Genomic DNA, 26187 nt, shown 5'->3' with positions numbered 1-26187 from the left:
ATGGAGTGGACAAATGAGGACAAGGTGGCATCGGTGTCCAGGCTGGTGACCGAGTTTGAGAGCGGCAGGTACGGGGCGGCTGGGGAAGGGTCACTGTGATGGGCCAGGAGCATTGCCCCAGCTCCTGTGGGGGTGAGGGTCTCAGACAGGACAGGTGCCCCCCGGGCCCCGGCCGCAACCCCGGCCATGTACTCTCTGGGCTGTTCCCTCTCTTGCCCACACAGTGCCAGGCGCTCGTTTCGGGTTCCTTGGGCAGAAGGCAGGGGTCAGGGCTGACCAGAGCTTGGTCGTGGGGGTGGGCAGCTGCGGGTGGTACAGGACGATGTCGACCTGAGTGTGGACACACTGGCACGGAGCTAAGCTGAGGCCTTCCAGGAGTGGGGCAGGGTGGGCGCACGGTGGGCGCAGGGTGGGCAATGGGAAAAGTGACCCGGTCTCAGCACCCCAGGCACTCCTGGGAGTGTGTTCGTGCTTTCACTGCACCTGGCGCAGCGCTGTGGTTGCTCCTGTTCCCATTTTACAGGTAGAAAGTGGAGGCGGGGGGGGGGGGGGCGCTCCATGCGCACAGGCAAAGGGCCACTGCTGGGTAGCTGGGCTGGCCTGTGGGAGGGCGTTGGTCAGGCGGGAGGCGGGGACAGGGTTGTGTGAGTGTGTGTGTCTGTGAGAGTCTGTGTGTGTATGAGTGTATTTGTGTTTGTGAATGAATTTGTCTGAGTGTGCATGTGAGGGTGTGAGAGTTTGTGTGTCTGCGTGCATGAGTGTGTGTGTGTGTGAGTGCATAAGAGTTTGTATGAGGTGTGTTTGTATGTCTGAGTGTGTGTTTGTGCGTCTCTTGTGTGTGAGTGTGTGTGAGTGTGTTTGTGTGTCTGAGATTTTGTGTGAGTGGGGGAGGTGTGAATCCACTCTGCAGGCATTTCTCACCCCCAGGCTGAGTTGGGGAACGTCCTGTGAGGAGACTGGGGAGAGCCTGGGGACACTGGAGCAGGAGGAGCTCTGGGCAGAGGACACCCATGCTGCTGTCACTTTCAGGGAGGCCAGGGCAGCCCTGGACTGGGGATGCCCCCTGCTGTCCCCATGGAGGCCAACACGCACTCGTCCTTGGGGAGACGACTCCTTCCGGAAGGGCACTGCCAGAGAGGGTGCAGTTCTGACCCTCTCTGCAGCTGGAAGGATGCGTTGGTCCTGAACACTTCTCACAGAGCTGTGCATGCAGGACCCACTCGAATTATCCCAGGGCAGGGGAGTGAAGGCACTTGCCTTGCATGTGGCTGACCCCAGTTCGATCCTCACCTTCGTGAATGGTCACCCAAGCTTCATCAGGAGTTAACACTGAGCACAGAGCCAGGAGTCAGCCCTGAGCACTGCCAGTGTGCCCCCAAAGCAAAGCACAAACCAGAAAGAGTGATTCCCGTGGGCCAAAGAGGCATATCAAGGGTTGGGCAGGTACTTTTACGCACAGGAGGGCCCAGGTTTGACCACCAGCAATACACAGTCCCCTGATTCCTGAGAGCAGAGGCAGGAGCAACCCCTGAGCATTGCCGGGTGTGACCCAAAAGAAACAAGAAGGAATGAAAGAAAGAAGGGAAGAAAGAAAATACCTGCTCTGAGAATTTTTGTCTGTGATGTAAAAACAGGCCATGGTACCACGGTGCCAGTTCATGGACATGATCTCCTGGGAGGGGCCCAGATACCGTGGGAAGGGCACCCAGAGCAGGGAGAGCATCCCGTGGACTTCCTGGCGGAGGTGTCAGGCTTGTGGCCCCAGAATAGTTCCAGTTTCTGAGCTGGTGCCCTAGCCATCCTGCCTCTCCGAGACCTGTGCTAGCCAAGCTCTGTTCAGCACCGAGGACAGCTCTGGGTGCCACCGCCGGCCCACCAGCCCACCATGTACAGATGGCGCTGCCCCCCACTCCAGCGTCCCGGCCTGTTGGAGTGCAGTCCCTTGGCATGTGAGTCCCGCGCTGGGTTAGGCAGCCCGAGGGCCAGAGGGAGATGGAGGAGAAGGGTGGGGAGGAAGCGTGCCACCCCCGCAGTGGGAAGGACCCCTGGACCGTTGCTGGGGCAGCTGGGAGGTCTCTGCAGCTCAGCTGATGTGAAACTGGGGTGAAGAGGAAACAGAAGCCCGCCCGGGTAGCGGAGAGAAATGCAGAAGCTGAACCCAAATGTAGAACAGAAAGCCCGGGCCCAGCCCCCTCTGCGAGTGTCAGCCCTGGCAGGCGCAGGGATGGGGGTGGAGGGGGGCTGTGCGACCTGGGGCAGCCACGCTGATGCTCTGGTCTGCTTCTACTTGACTCAGATGGGGAGGAGCAGTGAAGGGCCCAGGCTCAGGGACTCATCCTGCTGTTCGCACCCCGACTGGGCCACTTCCTAGCTCTAAAGTATTTTTCCACTCTGGACCTCAGTTTTCTTAGCAGCAAAATGGGGGTAACAGAACCATTCTCACAAGAGCTTCTGCCCCGTGCTGCCCATGCCAACATATCCAGACTGAAGACAGAGGGGCACAGTCCCTGTCGTTGCACAGACTCAGCGGGAGACACTCAGTGCAGGAGAGACTCTGTGGGAGAGACTTTGTGGGAGAGACTCCATGTGAGAGACACTTTGTGGGAGAGACTCCGTGTGAGAGAGACTCCATGTGGGAGAGACTCGCTGTGGGAGAGACTCTGTGGGAGAGACTTGGTGTGGGAGAGATTCTGTGGGAGAGACTTTGTGGGAGAGAATCCATGTGGGAGACACTTTGTGGGAGAGACTCCGTGTGAGAGAGACTCCATGTGGGAGAGACTCGCTGTGGGAGAGACTCTGTGGGAGAGACTTGGTGTGGGAGAGATTCTGTGGGAGAGACTTTGTGGGAGAGACTCCATGTGGGAGACACTTTGTGGGAGAGACTCCGTGTGAGAGAGACTCCATGTGGGAGAGACTCACTGTGGGAGAGACTCTGTGGGAGAGACTTGGTATGGGAGAGACTTTGTGGGAGAGACTCCATGTGGGAGACACTTTGTGGGAGAGACTCCGTGTGAGAGAGACTCCATGTGGGAGAGACTCGCTGTGGGAGAGACTCTGTGGGAGAGACTTGGTGTGGGAGAGATTCTGTGGGAGAGACTCCATGTGGGAGACACTTTGTGGGAGAGACTCCGTGTGAGAGAGACTCCATGTGGGAGAGACTCACTGTGGGAGAGACTCTGTGGGAGAGCCTTGGTGTGGGAGAGACTCTGTGTGGGAGAGACTCTGTGTGGGAGAGACAGTGTGGGAGAGACTTGCTGTGGGAGAGACTCTGTGGGAGAGACTTGGTGTGGGAGAGATTCTGTGGGAGAGACTCCATGTGGGAGACACTTTGTGGGAGAGACTCAGTGTGGGAAAGACTTGCTGTGGGAGAGACTCTGTGGGAGAGACTTGGCATGGGAGAGATTCCATGTGGGAGAGACTCTGTGTGGGAGAGATTTTGTGGGAGAGACTCAGTGTGGGAGAGACTCCATGTGAGAGAGACTCCATGTGGGAGAGACTCCGTGTAGGAGAGACTCTGTGGGAGAGACTGTGGGAGAGACTCGCTGTGGGAGAGACTTGGTGTGGGAGAAACTATGTGGGAGAGACTCTGTGGGAGAGACTCGCTGTGGGAGAGACTCGTTGTGGGAGAGACTTGCTGTGGGAGAGACTCGCCGTGGGAGAGACTCGCTGTGGGAGGCCTCTCTTACCTAAGCCATTTAACTGCCCGGTAGAGCTGGAATAGGAGAAAACTGCCTCCTGAGCATGTTGCTGCCCCAGACTGGCCCCAAACGCACCAAGTGTGCTGAGGCCACAGACCTCACTAAAAAGCCGAACCAATAACTGCAACAAAACAGGGGCTGGAGTGATAGTACAGCAGATAGGGGCGCATCTTGCACGGGACCAACCTGGGTTCACTCCCCTGCACCTCATCTGGCCCCGAGAGCCCTGTCAAGGAGCAAAGATCCAAGATCACGCCTGAAAACAGTTGGGTGTGGGCCAAAATCCCAAACCAACAACAACAAAACTGCCTTTGCCGGCCAGCCCTCAGCTGCAGGCCACAGTGCCACCTTCTCGCTCTGATTCATTCCTACGGTCTCAGCCTTGCCTGCTGCAGGTGTGAGCCCGGGGCGGGCTACAGAGGGGTGTGATCTCCCAGACAGGGACCCCAGTTCCGTGTGCAGAAGGAGGGGGTCCTTCCCTCCTCTCGTTGCGGGGCCTCCTCATAGGCCTGGGGGTCGCACAGCGGGCTGCACAGTGCTCAGGCCCTGGCCCCGTCCAGCCCTGCCAGGAAGCCGTAGTCGGGGCCTGCGTGTGCCAGATTAAGCCCTTCGAGCTCCCTCCTAGCCCGGCTCACTTCACACGAAACAGGGAAGTCCGTGGTCCCCCAGCGGGATGAATCAGTCCTCACTGACTCATCCTGGAAGCTGGAGTTCCCGCGAAGGAAAGTGTCGGACAGAGTGAGCGTTCGCTCAGCAAACTCCCCTCCCAGGCAGCCACGCGGGGCCGGGACACGCGGGGGTCTGCCTCAGTCCCCCCAGACCCCCCTACCAGGAAGCTCCTATGTCTTTCCCTGCTCTGCAGACAGACAGGAAGCGCTCAGGTCTGCTCTGTCCTCAGGACCCCCGGATTGGCTCCTCCAGCCCAGGCGCTGGAGGCCGGAGCGCCTCAGCCCTGGGAGCAGGTTGGCCAGCGGCGGACGGTCAGCAGGGTCTACCTGAGCTCCCTGAAGAACAAGCTGTCCAGCGGGGTCTGGAGGAAACCATGCCAGCCTGAAGCCAGCCCTGAATCGGGGCCACAGGTGCCGAGGGCGGGGCGGTCCCCTCGCCCGTCTCTGATGCATGCCTCCTCCCTGCCAGCCCTGTGCATCCCCTGGGCGGCTTGGACGGTGCTCCCCCCGCATCCTTGCCCAGGTCCCTCCCTGGGGAAGGCCGCTCAGGGCGGGGGACTCAGCACAGCTTGGATCCGGGTCACTGGAAAGCTGGTCTCCTGCCTCGCTGACCTGTTTATTCACGGAACGGGTGCAGGCGCCACTGCCCTGACATGAACCCCCCCTGGGCGGGGTCCTGCCCTTCCTGGCACCCACGGGGGCTGCCCACAGTCAGGGGCACCTCCTGCTCCCTGCCTTCCTGTGCCTCAGTTTCCTCATGCGTAAAGCAAGGGCAGGGCCTGTTGCTGTACGTCCTGGTCACCGCCGGCTGCATAGTTGACTCTCTCTCCCCGCCCCCACTCCCCAGTGGCCACTCTCAGCTTTCTATTTATTTGATTTTTGGTTTTGGTTTTTGGACCACACCTGGCGATGCTCAGGGGTTACTCCTGGTGGTGCTCGGGGCACCCTAGGGGAGGCCGGAATCAGAACTGGGTCTGCAGCATGCAGGGCACACGCCCTCCCCTCTGTGCTGTCGCTCCTGGTCTGTGTTCTTGCCGATGGGACCTCCCAGCAGTGCTCAGGGCCTCCTGCAGCTGTGCTCAGACCCGTGACACAGTGCGGGCCCCCACGGCCAGAGGCAGCACGCGCAGGGACCAGGCAGGGCGTGTTCAGGGCCTGTGCTCCAAGCCCCCACGCTCTCCTGGCCTGAAACCTTTGGATGTGGTCCCGTCTCAGCCTTACATCCTCCTTCCCGTCCACCTCACCTGAAGTCCAGCATCTCCGAGCGTAGTCACGGTGTGGCCAGGGTGTCCACACGGGGATAGTACCTGGGGTGGGTGCGTGGAGAACCCGGTGGGCAGGAAACCTGAGGGAGCGTGGCCACGGGGCCCTGGTTCTCTCCATGTTGTCCTGGGGTCTCTCATCTCCCAGGGGCCTCTCCATGGGGCCTCACCCCGAGCAGGAGCGCTTGGGGCCTTCGATGCTTCTTCAGGCTCAGCCAGACGGACCTGCCTGTCGTCCGCCCCGCTGTGAGTCATCTGTCAGGACCAATTCTCGGGCTCAGATGTGGCCTCCCTCCCACTGTCCCCGCCTGCCGCAGGAACCCGCGGAGAAGAGGGTTGTCCGGGAGCTGCTGGAGACGGAGCAGGCCTATGTGGCCCGCCTGCACCTGCTGGACCAGGTGACTCCCACCTCCCCGGGCTCTCGCATCCCTCCCGCTCTCCTGTGGCCCTCCCCAGAGTTAGGACCCTGGGAAACTCAACAACGGCTGGGACAGAAATCAGAGCCCTGCGCAGCGAGCAGGGCCGTGCTGCTCGGTGGTCGAGGGTGTGTCTTGGGTGTGCCGCGTCCTGAGACCAAAGAACCAGCCCTGGCCAGAGCGACAGTACAGCGAGGAGGCCACTTGCCTTGCCTGCAGCCTACCCGGGTTCTAGTCCCTGAATCCTATATGCTGGATGTGGCTCCGAAACAAAAAAATACATTTTTAAAATGTTCTTGGAGGGCCAGAGTGATAGTCCAGGGGGGAGGGCGTTTGCCTTGCATGTGGCCGGCCTGGGTTCGATCCCTGGCATTCCACATGGCTCCCTAAGCACTGCCAGGGGTGGCCAGGGCCGCGGGGTCACGCCACGGGCGGGCAGGCAGTGACTCCGGGCGCAGGTGTTCTTCCAGGAGCTGCTGAGAGAAGCGCGCAGCAGCAAGGCCTTCCCCGAGGACGTGGTACGGCTCATCTTCTCCAACATCTCCTCCATCTACCAGTTCCACGCTCACTTCTTCCTCCCCGAGCTGCAGCGGCGACTGGACGACTGGTGAGTGCCGGGACCCCACTGGACCCCGGGGATGTCGCCGCACCCACCGGCAGCTCCTTCTTTGGGTGCGGCTTGGAGGAGGATCCCGGGTGTGAGTGTATGTATGTGTGTGTCTGCATGCTTGGGTGTCCTGTGAATGAGTGCATGTGTGTTCATGTGTGTGTGTGTATGTGTCACTGTCACTGTCCTCCCGTTGTTCATCGATTTGCTCGAGTGGGCCCAGTAACGTCTCCATTGGAGACTTTGTTGTTACTGTGTTTGGCATATCGAATACGTCACAGGGAGCTTGCCAGGCTCTGCCGTGCGGGCGAGATACTCTCGGTAGCTTGCCGGGCTCTCTGAGAGGGGCGGAGGAATCGAACTCGGGTCGGCCATGTTGGCTGCGTGCAAGGCAAACGCCCTACCGCTGTGCTATCGCTCCAGCCCATGTATATGTGTATGTGTGTTTATGCACATGTATGCATCTGTGTGTGCATATATGTGCATCTGTGTAGATGGCAGCGTCCAAATCTGAGTGTGTACGTGCATGCCTGTGCTGCGTGTGTGTGCATGTGTGTGTCTATGAGCACATGTGTACATGCATGTGCACACATGTACGTGATTGCGTGTGTGTGCAAGTGTTGTGTCCTTGACAAGAAGCGGGGGTCCTCACTGAGCCAAATGACTGGGGACCGCAAGAACAGAGGATGCGGCCAAGCGCCTGCTGCCTTCGCACCCATGGCTGTCACCCCCTTACATGGCCCCTGTGATGAGGCGAGTCTTGCAGGAGCCCTTTGTTTCCGGGGTGACCTCTAGGTGCCAAGGGCTCCGCTCTGTGAGGCACTGCCCAAGTGCTCAGTGCTCAGTGCCTCAGCCCACCGAGGCCACGGGGAACAGTACTCAAGTATTTTGAGGCAAAATTTCTTTAGATATATATTTTTTCTTTTTGGGTCACACCCGGCGATGCACAGGGGTTCCTCCTGGCTCTGCACTCAGGAATTACTCCTGGCGGTGCTCAGGGGACCCTATGGGATGCTGGGAATCGAACCCGGGTTGGCTGTGTGCAAGGCAAACGCCCTAGCTGCTATGCTATCGCTCCAGCCCCTCTTTAGATATTTTTGAGGTGGAATTTCTCTAGATATTTTGCCAAGGACACTATGTCTGGGATGTCTTTTAAAATTATTTGGGGTCCCCAGATTGGGGCTGGTGAGATAGTACACTAGTTAAGGTGATTTCCTTGCACACAGCTGACCTGGGTTCTACTCCCAGACATGACATATGGTCCCCGAGCAGAGCCAAGAGTGACTCCTGAGGGGCTGGAGCGATAGCAAAGCAGGTAGGGCATTTGCCTTGCACGCGGCTGACCTGGGTTCGATTCCCATCATCCAATATGGTCCCCTGAGCACCGCCAGGAGTAATTCTTGAGTGCACGAGCCAGGAGTAACCCCTGTGTGTCGCTGTGTGTAACCCAAAAAGCAAAAAAAAAAAAAAAAAAGAGTGACTCCTGAGCACAGAGTCAGGGATAAGCCCTGAGCTCTGCCAGGTGTGTCCCCAAGCCAAAGTGACCAAAGAAAAGAGGCGGCCGGGCCAGAGCAACAGCACAGTGGGCAGGGGTTTGCCTTGGACGCAGCCGGCCCAGGTTTGGTCCCCAGCACCCCGCATGGCTTCCTGAACCCTACCAGAAGTGGCTCCTGAGCACAGAACCAGGGACAAACCCTGAGCACAGCCGGATGAGGGGCCCAAACAAAGCACAAACATACAAACAAACAAACAAACAAAAAAAAGCGGCATCTGCAGCTGAGGATGGGCTTCCCCCCCGCCCCGCCCCGCAGGACCAACACGCCCCGCATCGGGGATGTGCTGCAGAAACTGGCACCCTTCCTGAAAATGTATAGCGAGTACATCAAGAACTTCGAGCGGGCGGCTGAGCTGCTGGCCCTCTGGGCGGACAAGTCCCTGCCCTTCCAGGAGGTTCTCACCCGGATCCAGGTAGCGGAGCTGCAGCTGCCCGAGCCAGGCTGGGCATCTCCAGCTCAGGGGTGTCCCTGCCCAGTCCCCCGACGCCCCCTCGCTCACCCCCACCTTCTGCCCCCTTGTGCACCCCCCCCCAGAGCAGCGAGGCCTCAGCCAGCCTGACCTTGCAGCACCACATGCTGGAGCCCGTGCAGAGAATTCCCCGCTACGAGCTGCTGCTCCAGGAGTATCTGCAGAGGCTGCCGGCACAGGCCCCGGACAGGGCGGACGCGCAGAGTAGGACGGGTGGGGGCTGGACAGGGCGGACGCACAGAGTAGGACAGGGTGGGACCCAGACAAGGCGGATGTGGAGAGTAGGACAGGTGAGAGCCGGACAGGGTGGACGTGCAGATTAGGACGGGGTGGGGGCCCGGACAGACCGGAAGTGCAGAGTAGGACAGGGGCTGGGGGTTGGTGGGGGTGGGGGGCAGTGGTCCCTCCTACGTGTGAGCACCCACTGGACACCAGAGGGTCAGCAGCTAGCCACACAGACGCGGGCCTGGCGGACACTCTACCCATCCTGACAGCCAAGGTCCAGCTGCTTCCTCAAGGCCATCCGCAGCAATGGGCAGAGCAGGGGTGTCTGCACCCGCATCTGCAGGAGACCCCCCGCACTTCCCGCCTCGGGCTGGGCTCAGGGAGCAGCGAGGGCCCCGGGAACCAAGGCCCAGGCCCTGTCTTGCGGAGGGGGGGGGTGGTCTGGACTCTTGTGCCCATGGCAGGAGGATCCCCTCACACCATCTGTCCACGGACCAGGCCAGCAGGGCAGGCGGCTCTGGGTGCTCCCCGGGGGCCTGGGTTCCTTGGTTAGACCTCCGAGACCCCCCTGCCCTGGCCTGCCGAGGGCTAACTCTGGCCCTGCCCTGCCCCAGAAGCCCTGGACATGATCTTCTCGGCTGCCCAGCACTCCAACGCGGCCATCTCGGAGATGGTGAGCTGCCCTGCTCCCCGCTCCCCTGCCCTCCCCTCCCGGGCCTCAGCCCCTCCCCCTCGCCCGCCCCCGCCCACACCTCCACCCCGGCCAAGCCAACCTGCCCAGGCCCCCTGTCAGGAGCGGCTGCAGGACCTGTGGGAAGTGTACCAGCGCCTGGGGCTGGATGACGACCTCGTGGACCCCTCCAACACGCTGCTCCGCGAGGGCCCGGTCCTCAAGATCTCTTTCCGGCGCAGCGAGCCCCTGGAGCGCTACCTGTTCCTGGTGAGGGGTGCCCCCTGCAGGGCGCGGTCTGGGCTGGAGCCTGGGCCGGGGGGGAGTAGGACGGGCCCCCCTCAGCCCATGGCTTGGAGGCTGCAGCTGCATCCCAAGCTCGGTGAGCCCAGGAGTGAGGGGGGCCGAGCAGGGGTGCACAGCCCCCCCCCCCCAGAAAGCCCTGGCCATCATGGGATGAGGGGTGGAATCAGCCAGTTCCTTCCGGCCCCACTGAGACCACGAGTTGCCTCTACGAGTGGCTCTCTGGCCCAGAGTGGCCATGACCCCAGAGGCGCACAAAAAAATCTGGGAACCCAGTGGCTTTTGGCAGAAAAAAAAAAAAAAAGAAAGCCGTGGCCACCTTTTTTTTTTTTGCCCACTCCCCCATCCATCCCTGTCTCTCTCTTCCCATCTCTTGTCTGTCCACCCTGCCCACCCCCGTCCATCTCTACCCATCCCCTCTTCTGCCCCCTTCCCATCCCCCGTCCATCACCCCGTCCACGCTCCCTGTCCATTTCCGTCCATTCCCCTTCCCCTCCCCTTGTTTGACCCCCTTGGCCACCCCCTGTCCATCTCTGTCCATCCCTTCTCATTCACCGTCCACCCCCTGTCCAGCCCCTGTCCAGCCCCTGGCCCTCCCCCGCCCATCCCCAGTCCACCTTCCACCCGCCTGGTGTCTGTCCGCAGTTCAACAACATGCTGCTCTACTGCGTGCCCAGGGTCATCCAGGTGGGGGCCCACTTCCAGGTGAGGACTCGCATCGACGTGGCCGGGATGAAGGTGAGCAGACCCCAGACTTCAGAGTGGCTCCACTGGGCGGGCCCAGGTGTGGGGCTGGCAAGAGGCCGGCCCTGGCCCTGGGGCAGGAGCCAGGCCTGGCAGGTCCTGGAAGGCGGGGACGGGGGCCTGGAGGCAGTTTCCCTCCGGTCTAGCCCCGCTGGGCCCCTCCCAGGCCCTGCTCAGCCGGCCGCTCCTTGGGGCGCTGGGCGAGGTGCATCTCTGGGGCTGCCCTGGGTCCGAGGGGTTGGTCTGGGAGCCACTCCGGGCTCCGGGTCCTGACAATGGGATGCTGTTCGTGAAAGAGACTAGCAAGTCAAGGAAAGATAGGCAGGAACCCGTGATAGGAAGAGAGCCCGTCTGGAAACTCTGCTGACCAGCTTTCGGGAAAGGCAGATTAGGGGGACAATTAAGGTCAGCCCCGGAGCACAGCACCAGTCTTCATCAGGTCCTGGGACGGAGGGAGGGAGGAAGGATGGAAAGAGGGAGGGAGGGAGGGAGGGCAGGCGGAGTCAGACTGGGAGACAGGCAGCCCGAGTAGAGAGGTGGACAGGTAGGCAGGCCAAGATCAGGATCACAAAGAGCAAATGCAGGGCGGAGTGACCGCTGGGTTCCCCAGATGGTCCCCTGAGCACCCTCAGGAGTGACCCCTGAGCCAGACCCAGGAATAAGTCCTGAGCTCCCTGGGTGTGACCCCAGAGCCCAAACAAGGAGAAACTGCCTAGTGGGGGCCGAGTGCCCTGGCCCGTGGCCACAGCGCCCTCTCCCGGACACGCAGGCTGGCTCGTGCGTCTGTCCAGGTTTGTGTGTGGGTCTGGCCCCCACCGCTGTGATGGACCATGGCTTATGTGGCCAGCCCCTCCTGGGGCGGCCGGGATCTCAGCTCCGTTCTCCCCAACGCCCAAGGGGGTCCTAGTGTCCCACCTGCACAGCGCCAGCCTGGGACAGGATGGGAAGGGTGTGCACCGTGCCGGGGGCTCCGTGGACAGCTGTGCGAGTTGGGCACTGCAGAAGCGCGTGTTCCTGGGATGAGACTTCAGGGCTGAGAGCAGAGAGAGTTCAGGGGGTACATCGGTGATCACAGGGTAAGGCAGGGGACAGCACGCGTTTCCTGACAGAGATGCCGTGAGGGTTTGGAGTGAGGGGGGTCCTGTTCTGTTAGGGAGCTGGAGGAGGGGCCCTGTCCCGAGACTCCCCCCTCGACCCTCCTCGTTTCCTCACTCTGGCCCCTCTGTCGGCCCCTAATCTCCTGCCCTAACCCTCCCGCGGGCAGTGTCCATCTGTGTTCCTCCTGGAATTTTGTGGAGCAAAGCTGCTCTAAGGCCCCCGCTAATCTCGAACCCCTCTGCAGAGCGGTGAGTGTGTGTGTGTGTGTGTGTGCCCTTGTGTGTCTGTGTGTCTGTGTGTGTCCATGTGTCTATGTGTGTTTGTGTGTCTATATATGTTTGTATTATCTCTGTGTCTGTCTCTATGTGTGTGTTTGTCTGTGTGTGTCTGTATTTGTCTATGTGTGTCTGTGTTTGTCTGTGTGTCTATGTTCGTTTATGTTGTCTCTGAGTCTGTGTGTCTATGTGTGCCTTCTGTGTCTGTGTCTCTGTGTGTCTGTGTATGTGTCTGTGTGTATCTGTGTGTCTGTGTGTCTCTTTGTATCTGTGTGTCTCTGTGTGTCTGTCTGTGTGTCTATGTATGTTTGTATTGTCTCTGTCTGTCTCTGTGTGTGTGTCTGTGTGTGTCTGTGTTTGTCTGTGTGTGTCTGTGTGTCTATGTACACTTACATTGTCTCTGTGTCTCTGTGTCTATGTGTATCTGCTCTGTGTGTGTGTGTGTGTGTGTGTGTGTGTGTGTGTCCCTCAGGGACCCTCATCATATTTCTTCCTCCTTTTCTTACCCAAACCTTTTCTCATTTCTGTCCCTGTCTGAGTTTTGCCGGATTTCCTCCCAGGTGCTCCTGGCCTGAACATCAGGGAGCCCCTCGCCAGCCTTGGGGCCGCCGCTCCATCCAGCTTTGCCACAGTCCCGTCCTTCACTCCGCACCCCTCCTTCCGCCCTGACCCCCCAGGTCTCTCCTATCAGTGTGCAGCGTCCTCTCCTGCACAGGGCCCTGGTTCCAGGCACGTCCAGCGGACTCCTCCTCAGGGCCGCAGTCTGGTTCCGGAGGCCCAAAGGGTCGACCTGGCCCGCCTGGCGAAGGAGGTGCCGTGTGGTGCCTTGGGGCAGCACGGGGTGCCGTGCAGGGGCTCAGAAGGCCTGAAGGAGCCGGGCATGCAGGGATCGGCCAGCAGAGGGCAGCATCGTCCTGCTAAGCCGCTCAGACTCCAGGTGCGGGTCACGGCCTCCCTTTGTGGCTCTCCATTGCCTAATTCCCAGGGTGGGTAGAAATGTTTTTTTTTTCCCCCCACCTAACCCTTGAGAGCCAAAACCCCGAGTGTGAATGTGCATTCAGTTCTTTATTTTTAAATTTTAATTAAGAAATTATTTTAATTGAATCACGGTGAGCCTTCTGCTCTTTAAGTGCTGTGCAACCTTCACCAGGTATCTTGCCCTCTCTGGATTCCCATTTTTCCCTTGGGACTTGAGGGTTGTAAATAAATACGTGCCTCCCAAGATTGCTATGAAGATTTCTTCTCTCCCGCACCCTTTCTTTCCTTTCTTCTCCTTCCGTCCTTTCTTTCATCCTCTTTTTCCTTTTATTCCTGTCTTTTTCTGTGCTAAAACTGCAGTGCTCAGGGACTTCCACTTGCAAAGCATGTGCTCCATCCTCTGGGCCATCATCCCCCCTCCCCCCCGGAGATTTTCCCTAACTTTGTTGTTGCACAGTTGCCTTGCTTTCACTTGGCCCGGGTTCGACCCCCAGCGTTCCCCGTGGCCCCCGAGCACGCCAGGAGTCAGCCCTGAGCATCTCTGAGTGTGGACTCCCCACACACGAAAAAAGTCCCCACAACACGCTGACTGTGCTGTTCCGCCGCGTGGTTACGTCGCGGCTTTGGAATGGTGCCTGCCGTGCTCAGGACAGAGCCCGGGGAAGTGACCCAGAGCTGGGGACAGACGTGTGACCTCACGCCTGCAGGCCGCTTCCGCCCTGACGCACAGTTTCCTCTAACTTAGGAAAATGTTGGGGTGGGCTGGCTCGGGCCCACCCGTCTCTGCACTCAGGAGCCACCCTGCCGGCTCCGGGCACAGCAGGGCGCCTGCCGTCGAACCCAGGCTGACGGGCAAGGCGACCCTTCTCCTCAGAGACATTCTCTCTCCAGCCCCCTTGCTGTGGGTAGTCGAGAAAATGGCCCAATAACTCCTCACACCCGCAGGGAGTCGCGTCTCATCAATGTTTCCTCTGGTTTCCCCTTCTCTCTCTCTCTCCCTCTCCACCCCCCTCCATCCCCCACCCCCCGCCGTGTGTGTGTGTGTGTGTGTGTGTGTGTGTGTGTGTGTTTGCATGTGTGCACACCCAGGTCTCATATGTACAAGGCATGTACTTTATTTATTTATTTATTTTGGGGTCCCACCCGGCGATGCACAGGGGTAAGTTACTCCTGGCTCTGCACTCAGGAGTTACCCCTGGCGGTGCTCAGGGGGCCATATGGGATGCTGGGAATCGAACCCGGGTCGGCCGCGTGCCAGGCAAACGCCCTCCCCGCTGTGCTATCGCTCCAGCCCCAAGGCATGTACTTTACTTCGGAGCCATTCCCCAGCTGTACTTCTTTAAAGCAAGGGGCCACTCCTGCTGGCACTCAGGCGCGTGGGCGTGCGCGGGCAGCGGGGAAGGACTCACACGCGCGGAGAACACGCTTCTCCCACTCGTGCTATTTCTCATCCCTGCCTCGCGCCCCTGGATTACTCAGAGTAAATCTCAGATTAAAAATAAGTTCTCCTCCTATAAATACCCCAGGATGTCTCTGTAACAGATAAGAATTCTTTTCCTTGTCCTGAAGGGCAGCATGACGGGGCTGGGGAGGATGGCGCAGTGGGCAGGGCACTTGCCTCACACACAGCCAACCGGGGCTCGATCCCCAGTGCCCCCGTAGGGTCGCCCGGACTCATCAGCTGTCAGCCCTGAGCACGCTGGGTGAGGCAAAGCAAACCAACACCAGTGCCAGGGTCATTGCATCTAACAGATCGTTGCTTGGTTGTGAAAGACCCTTTGGCTCTTCCCCCATCTGAACTGACTTCTCACGGCAGGTCCGCTTGAATCATTTCTGATTCGATTCTTCCAGCCCCTCTTACTCCCCCTCCCTTCACGCTCTTCCTTCTCTCTAATTTATTCCTTTAAGATATCAGATGGGCTGGAGTGATAGCACAGCGGGTAGGGCGTTTGCCTCACACGCGGTCCGACCCGGGTTCGATTCCCAGCATCCCATATGGTCCCCCGAGCACGGCCAGGAGTAATTCCTGAGTGCATGAACCAGGAGGAACCCATGCGCATCACTGGATATGACCCAAAAAGAAAAAAAAAAGATATCAGATGGGCTGGAGTGGAGTGATAGCATAGCAGCGGGTAGGGCATTTGCCTTGCATGCGGCTGACCCGGCCGACCCGGGTTCGATTGCTCCGCCCCTCTCGGAGAGCCCAGCAAGCTACTGAGAGTATCTCGCCCACACGGCAAAGCCTGGCAAGCTCCCCGTGACGTATTCGAGATGCCAAACACAGTAACAACGAAGTCTCACGATGGAGACATTACTGGACCCTCTCGAGCAAATCGATGAACAACGGGAGGACAGTGCTACAGTGCTTAGAAGATATCAGATTGGGGGGCTGGAGAGAGAGAGAGATCCATGGGTAGGGTGCTTGCTTTGCACGTGCTGAACAGGGTTCAATCCCCGGCACCCTCATGCACTGACTGCCAGGAGTGAGTCCCTCCTCACAGAGCCAGGAGGAGCCCCTGGGCACTGCCAGGTGTGGCCCGAAACAAAACAAGACAAAATAAGAAATCAGATTCTGGTTTCGCTGCCTGTGCCCACGTGGTGTCATGTGACACTTCCCCAGACCCCCTACCCAGCTTGTTAGCTGGTGGGTAATGCGCACACTTGGCCAATGGAACTCTCTGGAACCCTCGCACCTGGAGAGGGGCAAGGCAGGGCACCAGGGCAAGGGCTGGGTCAGTGGGTTCAGCAGCGGCTCCTGGGGGTGGGGGGAGAGAGAATGGCAGAACCTTGGCGGGGGGCAGTGCTGGGACAAGTGAGTGCTGGCAGGCACTTTCCCTGCGTCCAGAGGGTGGGGGTGAGGGAACTGGGGGTGGGGCTCCCAGGAGGGTCTGCTGGTTGGTAACAGTGCCCTCATTGGGCCCCAAACCTCCCCATTTGGGGTGCAGTTTCCGTTTGGACGGGTCCTGTGGCAGTCACTGTCCCCTCCACCTCACACCTCACCGACTGGGCTGCTGCGAGGGCGGGGGCTTGCACCGGGTGGGTGCTGGCGAGGGCCGTCCCCTCCCCAGGGCCTCCCTCTGGCTCAGCTGTTCTGCGGACATGTCCAGCACCTGGTTTGGGTGGGTGGGCGGGTGGGTGATGCACCCCCCATCTCTCTCCCTTTCCGGGCAGGTCCGGGAGCTGAGTGATGCTGAGTTCCCCCACTCCTTCCTGGTGTCAGGGAAGCAGCGAACCCTGGAACTGCAGGCCCGGTAGGCAGCGGACGGGTGCCGGGCTCGGGAGAGGGTGGGGGGGCCGAGGGCGCCCCCTCAGGCCCTTTCTCCGTCTGAGCAGGTCCCAGGAGGAAATGAGTTCCTGGATGCAGGTATCAGAAAGCCTGGGGCTCTAGCGAGTGTGCATGTGTGTGTGGAGCGGGGGGGGGGGGGTGCATGTTTGTGCATGTGTGTGTATGAGTGCGTGTGTGTGTGCGTGGGTACATGTGTGTACGGGTACGTGTGTGCATGTGGGTGCATGTCTGCATGTGAGTACATGTGTGCATGGGACTGCGTGTGTGTGAGTGCTTGTGTGTTTGTGCACATGGGTACATGTGTATGTGTGGGTACATGTGTGTGTGTACCTGTGTGTATGTGAGTGCATGTGTGTGTGCGTGGGTGCATGTGGGGGGTACGTGTGTGTGCATGAGTGTGCATGTGGGGGTGCGTGTGTGTGGGTACATGTGTGTGTGCATGTGGCTGCGTGTGTGAGTGCTCGTGTCTGCGTGGATGAGTGCATGTGTATGTGTGGGTGCATGTGGGGGTGCATGTAGGTGCATGTGTGTGTGGATGCATGTGTGAGTACATGTGTGTGTGCGTGTGGGTGCGAGTGTGTGGGTGCATGTGTGTATGTGGGTGTGTGCATGTGTGTGCGTGTGGGTGCATGTGTGTATGTGGGTGTGTGCATGTGTGTGCGTGTGGGTGCATGTGTGTATGTGGGTGTGTGCATGTGTGTGTGTGGGTGCATGTGTGTGTGCGTGTGGGTGCAAGTGTGTGTGTGTGTGTGTGCATGTGTGTGTGCACATGTGGGTGCGTGTGTGTGTGCGTGGGTGTGTGCGTGTGCACAGGACTTGGTGCTCGCTCCTGTCTTGCTGTCTCTCCGCCTAGCTGGATGGCGCTGGGACAATCATCTCAGCTCCTGAAACGCAGTTTTCATGCTTGTAGTATGGGGCTAATGGCTTCTCCCTGCTTTAGTCAGCCAACGGGCTTGGAGCCCACTGCCTGGCCCAGGGGCTGTCGCATGCTAGGTGGGTGGGGGATGCAGAGATGCCGAGAGAGTCTCATGCCCCCCCCCAGGCCTTCCAAGCCGCCATCGATCAAGTCGAGAAGAGAAGCGAGACCTTCAAGGCTGCGGCCCAGGGCCCCGAGGGAGACCCCCGAGAGGAGGTAGGGGGAGCCTGGCTCCCGCCATCCCTCGCTGGGCGAGTCCCCAGCGGGATTTGCTTTCCATCCCACTCTCCCTGCGGCTTGGAGGGCTGGGGACGGCCGCCATCAGGAGGGACCACCAGAAGCCCCTCTACCCAGCACTGCCTGCCTCTGAGACTCAGTGCCAGAAGATTCTTGTTTAGCAAAATCTTGTTCTTTTTTTAAACATTTATTTTGGGTCCAGAGACAGTCCAAGGAATGATTCTTGTCTTGTTTGTGGCTGGCCCCTGTCCTATCCCAGCACAGCAGATGGTCCCCAGCACTGCCCGGAGAGACCCCTGAGCACAGAGGCAGGAGTGAGCCCAGGAGTGCCAGTGATGAATAAATTTGTTTGGTCTTGGGCCACGCCTGGCCGCCTGGCCGTGCTCTGGAGAGCGGGTGCTGGGGAAGCGGCCTTGGGGCTCCCGCCTCTGAGCTGTCTGCCCACCCCTGGGCTTCGGGGTTTTGTTTTGTGTTGGCGGTGATGGTGAGGCTCCAGGGGCCTCCCACGGACACATTCAGTTCCCGGGGGCCTCCGGTGGTCCCTTTCCCAGGAGGCATTTCCTCCTGGGTAGATGGCACCGTGGGGGACGCGGGAGAGTCTGGGCTTCATTCCGATCTGAGCGCTGGCTCGTGAGGGGTCTCTACAGCCGCTGGCTCTCTGGCCCTTCGTGCGGCCACGCCTGAAGCGGGGACCCTAACCTGGCTCTCCACAGGCTGTAGTACACGCTGCTGCACTGTGGCCAAGACCAGGAGGGCAGTGGCCTCGGGACAGGAGCGGAGGGTCATGAGCTGCCTCTCCTGACCCGCAGCTGCAGTCTGAGGAGCTGGGCCTCCGGGCGCCCCTCTGGGTCCGGGACAAGAGGGTCAGCATGTGCATGCGCTGCAGGGAGCCCTTCAACGCCCTCACGCGCCGGCGCCACCACTGCCGGGCTTGTGGCTACGTGAGTACTGCTGCCCCGGGCACCTGACACAGTCACTCACTGATGCAACCCACCAGTGCACTTCGTGATGGGGCACTCACCCACCAATGCAACCCACCACGAATGCACCCACCCACCAATGCAACCCACCACGAATGCACACACCCACCAATGCAACCCACCACGAATGCACCCACCCACCAATGCAACCCACCACGAATGCACCCACCCACCAATGCAACCCACCATGAATGCACACACCCACCAATGCAACCCACCACGAATGCACCCACCCACCAATGCAACCCACCATGAATGCACACACCCACCAATGCAACCCACCATGAATGCACACACCCACCAATGCAACCCACCACGAATGCACCCACCCACCAATGCAACCCACCACGAATGCACACACTCACCAATGCAACCTACTACAAATACACCATCAATGCAACCTGCCACGAATGCATCCACCCACCAAAGCAACCTACCACGAATGCACCCACCAACCAATGCAACCTACCATGAATGCATCCCACCACCAATGAACCCCACCCACCAGTGAAGCACACCCATCAGTCCGCTCCATCCATCAGCACAACCCACCTACCAATTCATCCTACCCACCCACAGTGCCATCCATGACCAATGCACCACACTCACAGTGCCACCACCATGAGGCATTGTCTAGTCACTGCACCTGGCACATGGATCACCTCACCGGGGCCTCACAGTTTGGGGTTGAAGTGGGGTCTGCTTCGTCCCCCTTCTGCAGTCCAGAGAGGCTGACCGTTTTCTCTCTGCACTTCCCAAGGTGACTGAGCAGGCCACCTTTCCTTCCTGCGCTTTCTGGGCCTGTTCCCGAGGCCTCTGGTCATAGAACAGAAATGATCTCTTCTTTCAACATTGGGGGGTCCCAGCCCCTGGGCCCCTCTTGGTCCTTGCACCTAACACCCCTCGCCCCAGGCCTGGTAATGCTCCCCCAATAGCTCCTGTTCATGATGGTCATTGGCTCACGGTCCCCTGCCCTTCTGGACAAGTCCTCAACAGCCCAGCCCTGGACAGCTCAGTGGCTATGCCAGGCTCAGGCCTCAGTTTCCTCACGGGCGCCTGGAAATCTAGGCCCCTCCTGCAGAGAGGGGGAGGGTCCCGTAAGAACGAGTCCAACCCTTCCTTCCCGCCCGCCCCCCCCCCCCCCCCCCGGAGCAAGCAAGCAGCCTGTGGGCTCCTCACCTGCTTGGGCTGCACCCCTGCCTGCTGGCAAGTGCCACAGGCCTCTGTGACCTCAGCTTCATGACCTGGGGAAGGGAGGCCACCGACTGGGCAGGTTGGGGCCAGTCAGGGTGGCCCCAAAGTGTGTGAAACTGCAATCAGGGCCAGGACACACCTTGGTGGATCTGTCTGTCACGCCCTTAAGCAGCTGGGAAGGGCCTGGGCTCCTCCGTGTTTTTGCTGGGTCCAGATCTAGCGGCCAGACACTGACGGGGAGCACAGAATCACGCAGGGATGCCGGCGCGCTGCCTTCCAGAAGCACGGGGCAAGTGTGCCCACAGTGAAAGGAAATGTCGGGGCCCGGGGCAGAGATGCAGAAAGAAAATATATATATCCTAAGCTGGAGTGGGTAGGGCACTTGCCTTGCATGCAGCTGACCCAGGCTGACCCCGGTTCGATTCCTCCGCCCCTCTCAGAGAGCCCGGCAAGCTACGAGAGTATCTCGCCCGCACGGCAGAGCCTGGCAAGCTCCCCGTGGCGTATTCGAGATGCCAAATACAGTAACAACTGTCACAATGGAGACATTACTGGGCCCGCTCGAGCAAATCGATGAACAACGGGAGGACAGTGATACAGTGATATATCCCACTATATATATATATATTGCTCGAGCAGGCACCAATAATGACTCCATTCATTCCTGTCCTGTGCTAGCGTAGCCCAGTGGCATACTGGGGGCTATTTCAGGGTCAGGGGAATGAGACTTGTTATTGTTACTGTTTTTGGCATATCAAATATGCCACAAGTAGCTTGCCAGGCTCTGCTCTCTCTCTCTATATCGATTTGCTCCAGTGGGCCCAGTAACGTCTCCATTGGAGACTTTGTTGTTACTGTGTCTGGCATATCGAATACGTCACGGGGAGCTTGCCAGGCTCTGCCGTGCGGGTGAGATACTCTCGGTAGCTTGCCGGGCTCTCCGAGAGGGGTTGAGGAATCGAACTCGGGTCGGCCATGTTGGCCGCGTGCAAGGCAAACGCCCTACCGCTGTGCTATTGCTCCAGCCCACACATAAATATATATATATACACAGATACATATATACATATTATTATTATTATTATTATTATTTTCTTTTCAACTTGTCTGCAAGTTTAAGTGTTTTCAAAATAAAGAGGGGCGGGCGGCTGAGAGACCTGCAGGAGATCAGGCCCCTTGCAGAGCACCTGGCGTCACACACGGGCCCTGAGCACCAGAGAGACCCCCTGATCTGCCTTTGTCTTGGGCCCACACCAGGCAGTGCTCAGGGCTTACTTCTGGCTCTGCAGCCAGGGGTCACTCCCGGTGGGCTGCATGCACGCAGGTGCCTACCCCTGTACTGTCTCTGCCCCGGAAGAGATCTCTGGGCACATGGAGAGACCCAGGCCCCATCTACCCACATCCCCAGAGTTGGTCAGCCGGAGAAAAGGCTTAATGGGCTGGGATCTGCTTCGAGTGGGAACCCCAGGGTCCAGCCCCGCTCTGTGTGGTCCCCTGGAAACCGCTGGGAGCAACCTGCCGGTATGGAGCCCGGGCTCCAAGTCACGTTAGGAAATTATGCATGCTAATCTAAATGCTGGGGCCTTCTCCGTACGCACGCAGACGTGAAACCATCCTCCCAGCACGGCGGAGGCCCTGTCCTGACGGGCACCTGTGCAGGTGAGTCACCCTTTCGGTGGTTCCCTGCCAGTTTCTGTTGCCTCGCCTGCCAGGCGGGAATCCTGGTGAGGGTGGGGCTGCCCAGGCTCCTCCCGCCCCTCCCTGGCCCTCCCTGGTACCCTCTCCCCTTCTCCTCCCCCCCACACCCCACCCTTCCTGGACTCCAGCCTTCCTGCCGCTGGCTGCCCTGTCTCTGCCTTTCCTAGCTGCTCTCCCTGGCTTTGGGCCATGTTGGCCTTTTGGGGGTGGGCTAGGCTCCGGGGGTCCACCCTGTGGAGCACACACATGCAGGTGGCAAGGACAACCAGGTCTTCTTTTTTTTTTTTTTTTAATATTTTCTCCCCTTACATGAATTATTTTTTTTTCACTTTCTGTTGGTCGTTTTTTTAAATTAATTAATTAATTAATTAATTAGCCTTTTTTTGGGTCACACCCAGCAATGCTCAGGGGTCACTCCTGGTTCTGCACTCAGGAATTACTCCTGGCGGTGCTTGGGGGACCCTATGGGGTGCTGGGGATCGAACCCGGGTCGGCCGCGTCCAAGGCAAACGCCCTACCCACTGTGCTATCGCTCCGGCCCCCAGATCTTCATTTTCATGTTAGTTCTCCAGACTACGGTGGATTCTGAGTCAGTGAATGGCAAAATTTGCAGGGAAAGTCTTTTTTCTTTTTTTGGTTGTAGCAGGATGGAACCCCCTGGGGCCTCGCACAAGCAAGGCAGATGCTCTACGCTGAGCCTCCCCAACCTGGCATGCCTTTTCAACAGAACTGGGACACTTTGTAAAAGCCAGGTCTTGCCGTTGGGGGACTTGCTTCCAGTTAGCTGGGTGTCCTGAGGAGCCCCCTGCACCCTCCACTGTGCCAGGCCCTCGCCCCGGGGCAGCCATGAGCCAGAGGTGTGGCAGGGGTGTGAAGACAGAGACACGAGGGGCTCAGGTGCAGCTGGGCGCAGGCCAAGCCCGGAACCAACGGGGAGAGGTGGGGGCCCCACCCCAGAAGCCGGGACTGACTCCCCAGTAGGAGCCCTCCCCATGAAGGAGTCCCAGGCAGCACGCCCCTCTCTCTGCCTCTGTCCTCATGAACCGCCTCCTCCTCCTCCTCCTGTCCCTGTTGGTCGCCGCCCAGCCATGGTGCAGACTCGGTCACAGTGTAGACGCAGCCACGGTGTTCACACAGCCACGGTGCACACACAGTCATGGTGCAGACATGGTCACAGTACACACAACTATGGTGCAGACACGGTCACAGTGCAGACACGGCCACAGAGTAGACCCATCCATTGTGCAGATACAGCCACGGTGCACAGATGGCCACAGTCCATACAGTCACAGTGCAGACATGGCCACGGAGTAGGCACGGCCACTGTGTAGACACATCCATTGTGCAGACATAGCCACGGTGCACACACAACCATGGTGCAGACACGGTCACAGTGCAGACATGGTCACAGTACACACAACTATGGTGCAGACACGGTCACAGTGCAGACACGGCCACAGAGTAGACCCATCCATTGTGCAGATACAGCCACGGTGCACAGATGGCCACAGTCCATACAGTCACAGTGCAGACATGGCCACGGAGTAGGCACGGCCACTGTGTAGACACATCCATTGTGCAGACATAGCCACGGTGCACACACAACCATGGTGCAGACACGGTCACAGTGCAGACATGGTCACAGTACACACAACTATGGTGCAGACACGGTCACAGTGCAGACACGGTCACAGTACACACAACTATGGTGCAGACATGGTCACAGTGCATACACAGTCAAATGCAGACACAGCCACAGTGCAGTCACGGCCAAGGTGCAGACTGGTCCTTCTGCGGCTCAGCCCTGGGCCCAGCCCCTCCACTGTCCTCACTCAGGTCGTGTGCGGCCGGTGCTCCGACTACCGGGCCGAGCTCAAGTATGACGACAACAGGCCCAACCGTGTCTGCTCCGACTGCTACACCTTTCTCACGGGCAACGTGCTCCCCGAGGACAAGGAGGACAGGCGGCCGGGCATCCTGGAGGTGAGGGTGCCTCCCTGGGCTGCGGCGTGCTGGCCCTGCTCCCCTTCCTCTCTCTGCCCACCCCCTGGCCTCTCTGCCCCCTGCCCCGCCCCCTCCATCCCAGGAGACCCCCAGCGCTGCCGTTCCCCAGACGGGAGCCCGGGTGGGGAGCCAGTGCTGGGAGACTCATCTGGACGGCAGGGGCTCCAGGGACGGGCTGGGGAGTGCTCCTGAGAGGTGCTCAGGGGCCCCTCTCTCCCAACTTCTCAGCCAGCCAGGCTGCGGCTTCAGTGCTGGCCCCAAGGATGAGCTGCTTCCCGGGTGTGCGGGGCATGAGGGCGTCTGGAGACTACTGGGTGATGTGGGGGGGACCAGGCAGGGGGAAATGCCCAAGCGGGGGTCGATGGTTCAGTTCCCGAGCAGAGAGGCTGTGCCAGGCCCCCGGGAGGAGCTCACAGCTGCTCCCCGAGGCCCCGGGGGCCGCACACTGCGTGGCCCCAGTCCAGCTCCTCAGACGAAGGGGCCCCTGCCGTGGAAGGTCCTGGAAGGTCACGTCCACGGCCCAAGCCCTGCCTCGCCCCGTCTTCCCCTGCCTTCTCTTTCTGAGGGGCGGGGGTTGGGCGCAGTGCTCAGGGCTGACTCCTGGCAGAGCTCAGGGGACCATGCGGGGTGCTGGGGACCGGGCACGGGCCGCACATCCTCGAACTCACTGCAGCCTGGGAGGATGTCAGCGCAGGGGTCCCTCTGCAGGCCCTGCCTCAGTCTGGGGACAGCTCACAGATGCCGAGCCCGCCTCACCCGCCCGGTCCAGGTCCAGCTGTGGACAGGGGCTGAGGGACCCACCCTGACCCGGGCACCATGTCCCTCTGCTCGCTGCCTGGCCAGGCACATCTCGGGCCCTCTCTGCTTCCAGAAAGGCTCGGCCACGGGCGTGGGGCAGACCGTCATGAGCGGCTTCCTGCAGCTGCTTGGGGACCGCTGGGGCAGGAGCGGCCCAAGGGGCTGGTGCGTGATCCCCCGGGACGACCCCCTGGTGCTCTACATCTACGCTGCCCCTCAGGTAACGGGGTCCCAGTGCCCAGGGCGGGAGGTCCGGAGATGGGGCCCTTGGGTCGAGGGGCTTGAGGGGCATCAGGGCTTCGTGGGGCCTGGGGCTAAGGGCTGAGCCGGGGCCCTGCCCCCCACTCTACTCCAGGACGTGCGAGCCCACACCTCCATCCCCCTGCTGGGCTACCAGGTGACCCCAGGCCCGCAGGCCGACCCCCGGCTCTTCCAGCTGCACCAGTCGGGCCAGCTCTACACCTTCCGAGCCGAGAGCGAGCGGCTGAGGGACAGCTGGGTGACGGCCATGCAGCGGGCGGCCAGCGGCAGGGGCCCCGAGGAGGAACTGTCCGACTGAGCTGCAGCATCCCCCCTCGGCCACCAGCAGAGCTTCCGACGGTGTTTGCGCTGGGGCCACACACAGCTGTGCTCAGGGCTTACTCCTGGCTCAGTGCTCATCCTGGCGGGGCTCAGGGATCATCCAGGCTGCTGGGGGTCGAACCAGGGTCGGCCACGTGCAAGGCGAGTGCCCTCCACACGGTGCTGTCTGGGGGCCCCCGTCCACTCATTCTCGGCCAGCTGGTCCTGGGAAAGTTCATAAACAAGCACCTGTTTGGGGGGGGGGGGGGAAGCTGTGCTGATTACCCAGGGGGTCCTGGGACACGGGGACAGGGATACCCAGCACTGAGGCCAGCGAAAGCCCAGGCAGCCCGACCCGCGTCGTGTGTACTCAGCCCGAGTTGTGTTGTGTGATAAAGTTCCGGCGTGCAGAAAACCCCGAGTTTGACCCGGTCTCCTCAGCACCACGGCACGTGGCTCCCACAGCCAACTGCGAGAATAAATAACACAGAGGAAAAAATTAAAAGTCACCCCAACCTGACTGAACTGATCTGTGATGGGAGTGCGTGCGCCTTGAGCCTTGAGGGGGTGTCCAGGCGGCTCTCACGCAGCTCAGCAGGGTGAGGGCGTGAGCCAGCAAGCCCCTGGCTGAGCTGAGAGGCTCCAACCTGGAGGGGATGGACTGGAGGGAGAGATAAACGCCCACTGGGATGGAGCACTGGGTCCGCGACCTCAGGAGTTAAGGTCCACACTCCCCAGAGGGTGAGCTGAGACTTGAGGACAGCCAGCTGGGGGTGGGTAGAGGGGGGGAGAGAGGGAGAGAGGGAGTGAGAGGGAGAGAGAGGGAGAGGGAGGGAGAGAGGAAGGGATAGAGAGAGGCAGAGAGGAAGAAGAGAGGAAGAGAGTAGGGGAGAGGCAGGGAGGGGGAGGAGGGCAGAGAAGAGCACCTTTCACAGAGGGCCTAATAGGCACCCCAGGGGCAGCATGCCCTGGGCCCGGCCTTCCAAACAGCTGCTCTCTCTCTCTCTCCCTCCCCGCTCCTTCCCCTCTGAGCCCAGGGAAACCTCCTAGTGACCCAGGGCCGATTCATCCCTTCAGTCACAGTGTCCGATTCATCCCTTCAGTCACAGTGTCCGATTCATCCCTTCAGTCACAGTGTCCACGAGCCTCTTCTCGTGCCTGGCCTGGCAGCCAGACAACACTGTCTCCATGGAGTCTGCATGTGAGAAACGCGCCACAGGTCAGTGCATGGGACAGAAGCGGGCCGGCCTCGAGCACTGACAAAGAATAAACCGCTGACTGCAGAGCAAACCTGCACAGGAAGCCAGGCGAAGAGAAAAGCGGGAAAGGCGGCAGTGGAGGGGGAGGGGGCTGAGGGGGGAGTGTGCTTGTGTGTGGGAGTGGGCACACACGGATGTCTTAATTTTGGTGTGTGGTTTTTTTTTTTGGTGGGGTCGTTCAGTGCTTGCCCAGAGGCGTCGGGCCTGGTTTGATCCCCCCCAGTCCGAGCCTGGGGTGAGCTCTGTGTGCAGAGACGCGGGGGAGCGAGGGCAGCAGGGAGACCG

The 26187-nt window shown here is 60.1% G+C and overlaps 1 protein-coding gene across 1 annotated transcript; it reads left to right on the top strand.

The window, feature by feature from the left end:
- Positions 1 to 24641, top strand: FGD2 (FYVE, RhoGEF and PH domain containing 2). Its single transcript, XM_056137339.1, has 16 exons — positions 1 to 68; positions 4597 to 4777; positions 5946 to 6026; positions 6503 to 6651; positions 8463 to 8619; positions 8742 to 8880; positions 9516 to 9574; positions 9695 to 9841; positions 10520 to 10612; positions 16141 to 16220; positions 16303 to 16333; positions 17298 to 17387; positions 18218 to 18349; positions 23117 to 23263; positions 24156 to 24302; positions 24438 to 24641. Exons 1-16 carry the CDS (start codon positions 1 to 3, stop codon positions 24639 to 24641), a joined length of 1905 nt encoding a protein of 634 aa, XP_055993314.1.
- Positions 24642 to 26187: the final 1546 nt, after the last annotated feature.

Source organism: Sorex fumeus, unplaced genomic scaffold (genome assembly GCF_029834395.1).
Source record: "Sorex fumeus unplaced genomic scaffold, SorFum_2.1 ptg000123l, whole genome shotgun sequence".
Lineage (NCBI taxonomy): Eukaryota > Metazoa > Chordata > Mammalia > Eulipotyphla > Soricidae > Sorex > Sorex fumeus.
This window is presented reverse-complemented; position numbering and strand designations above follow the sequence as displayed.

What these genes read in the sequence shown, in the direction of transcription:
- FGD2 (XM_056137339.1), top strand. Translation starts at nt 1, where the DNA reads ATGGAGTGGACAAATGAGGACAAGGTGGCATCGGTGTCCAGGCTGGTG. An exon ending in ACCCTGGAACTGCAGGCCCG is followed by an intron (nt 16,221 to 16,302) that starts GTAGGCAGCGGA and finishes CCGTCTGAGCAG; the next exon opens with GTCCCAGGAGGAAATGAGTT. An exon ending in AAATGAGTTCCTGGATGCAG is followed by an intron (nt 16,334 to 17,297) that starts GTATCAGAAAGC and finishes GCCCCCCCCCAG; the next exon opens with GCCTTCCAAGCCGCCATCGA.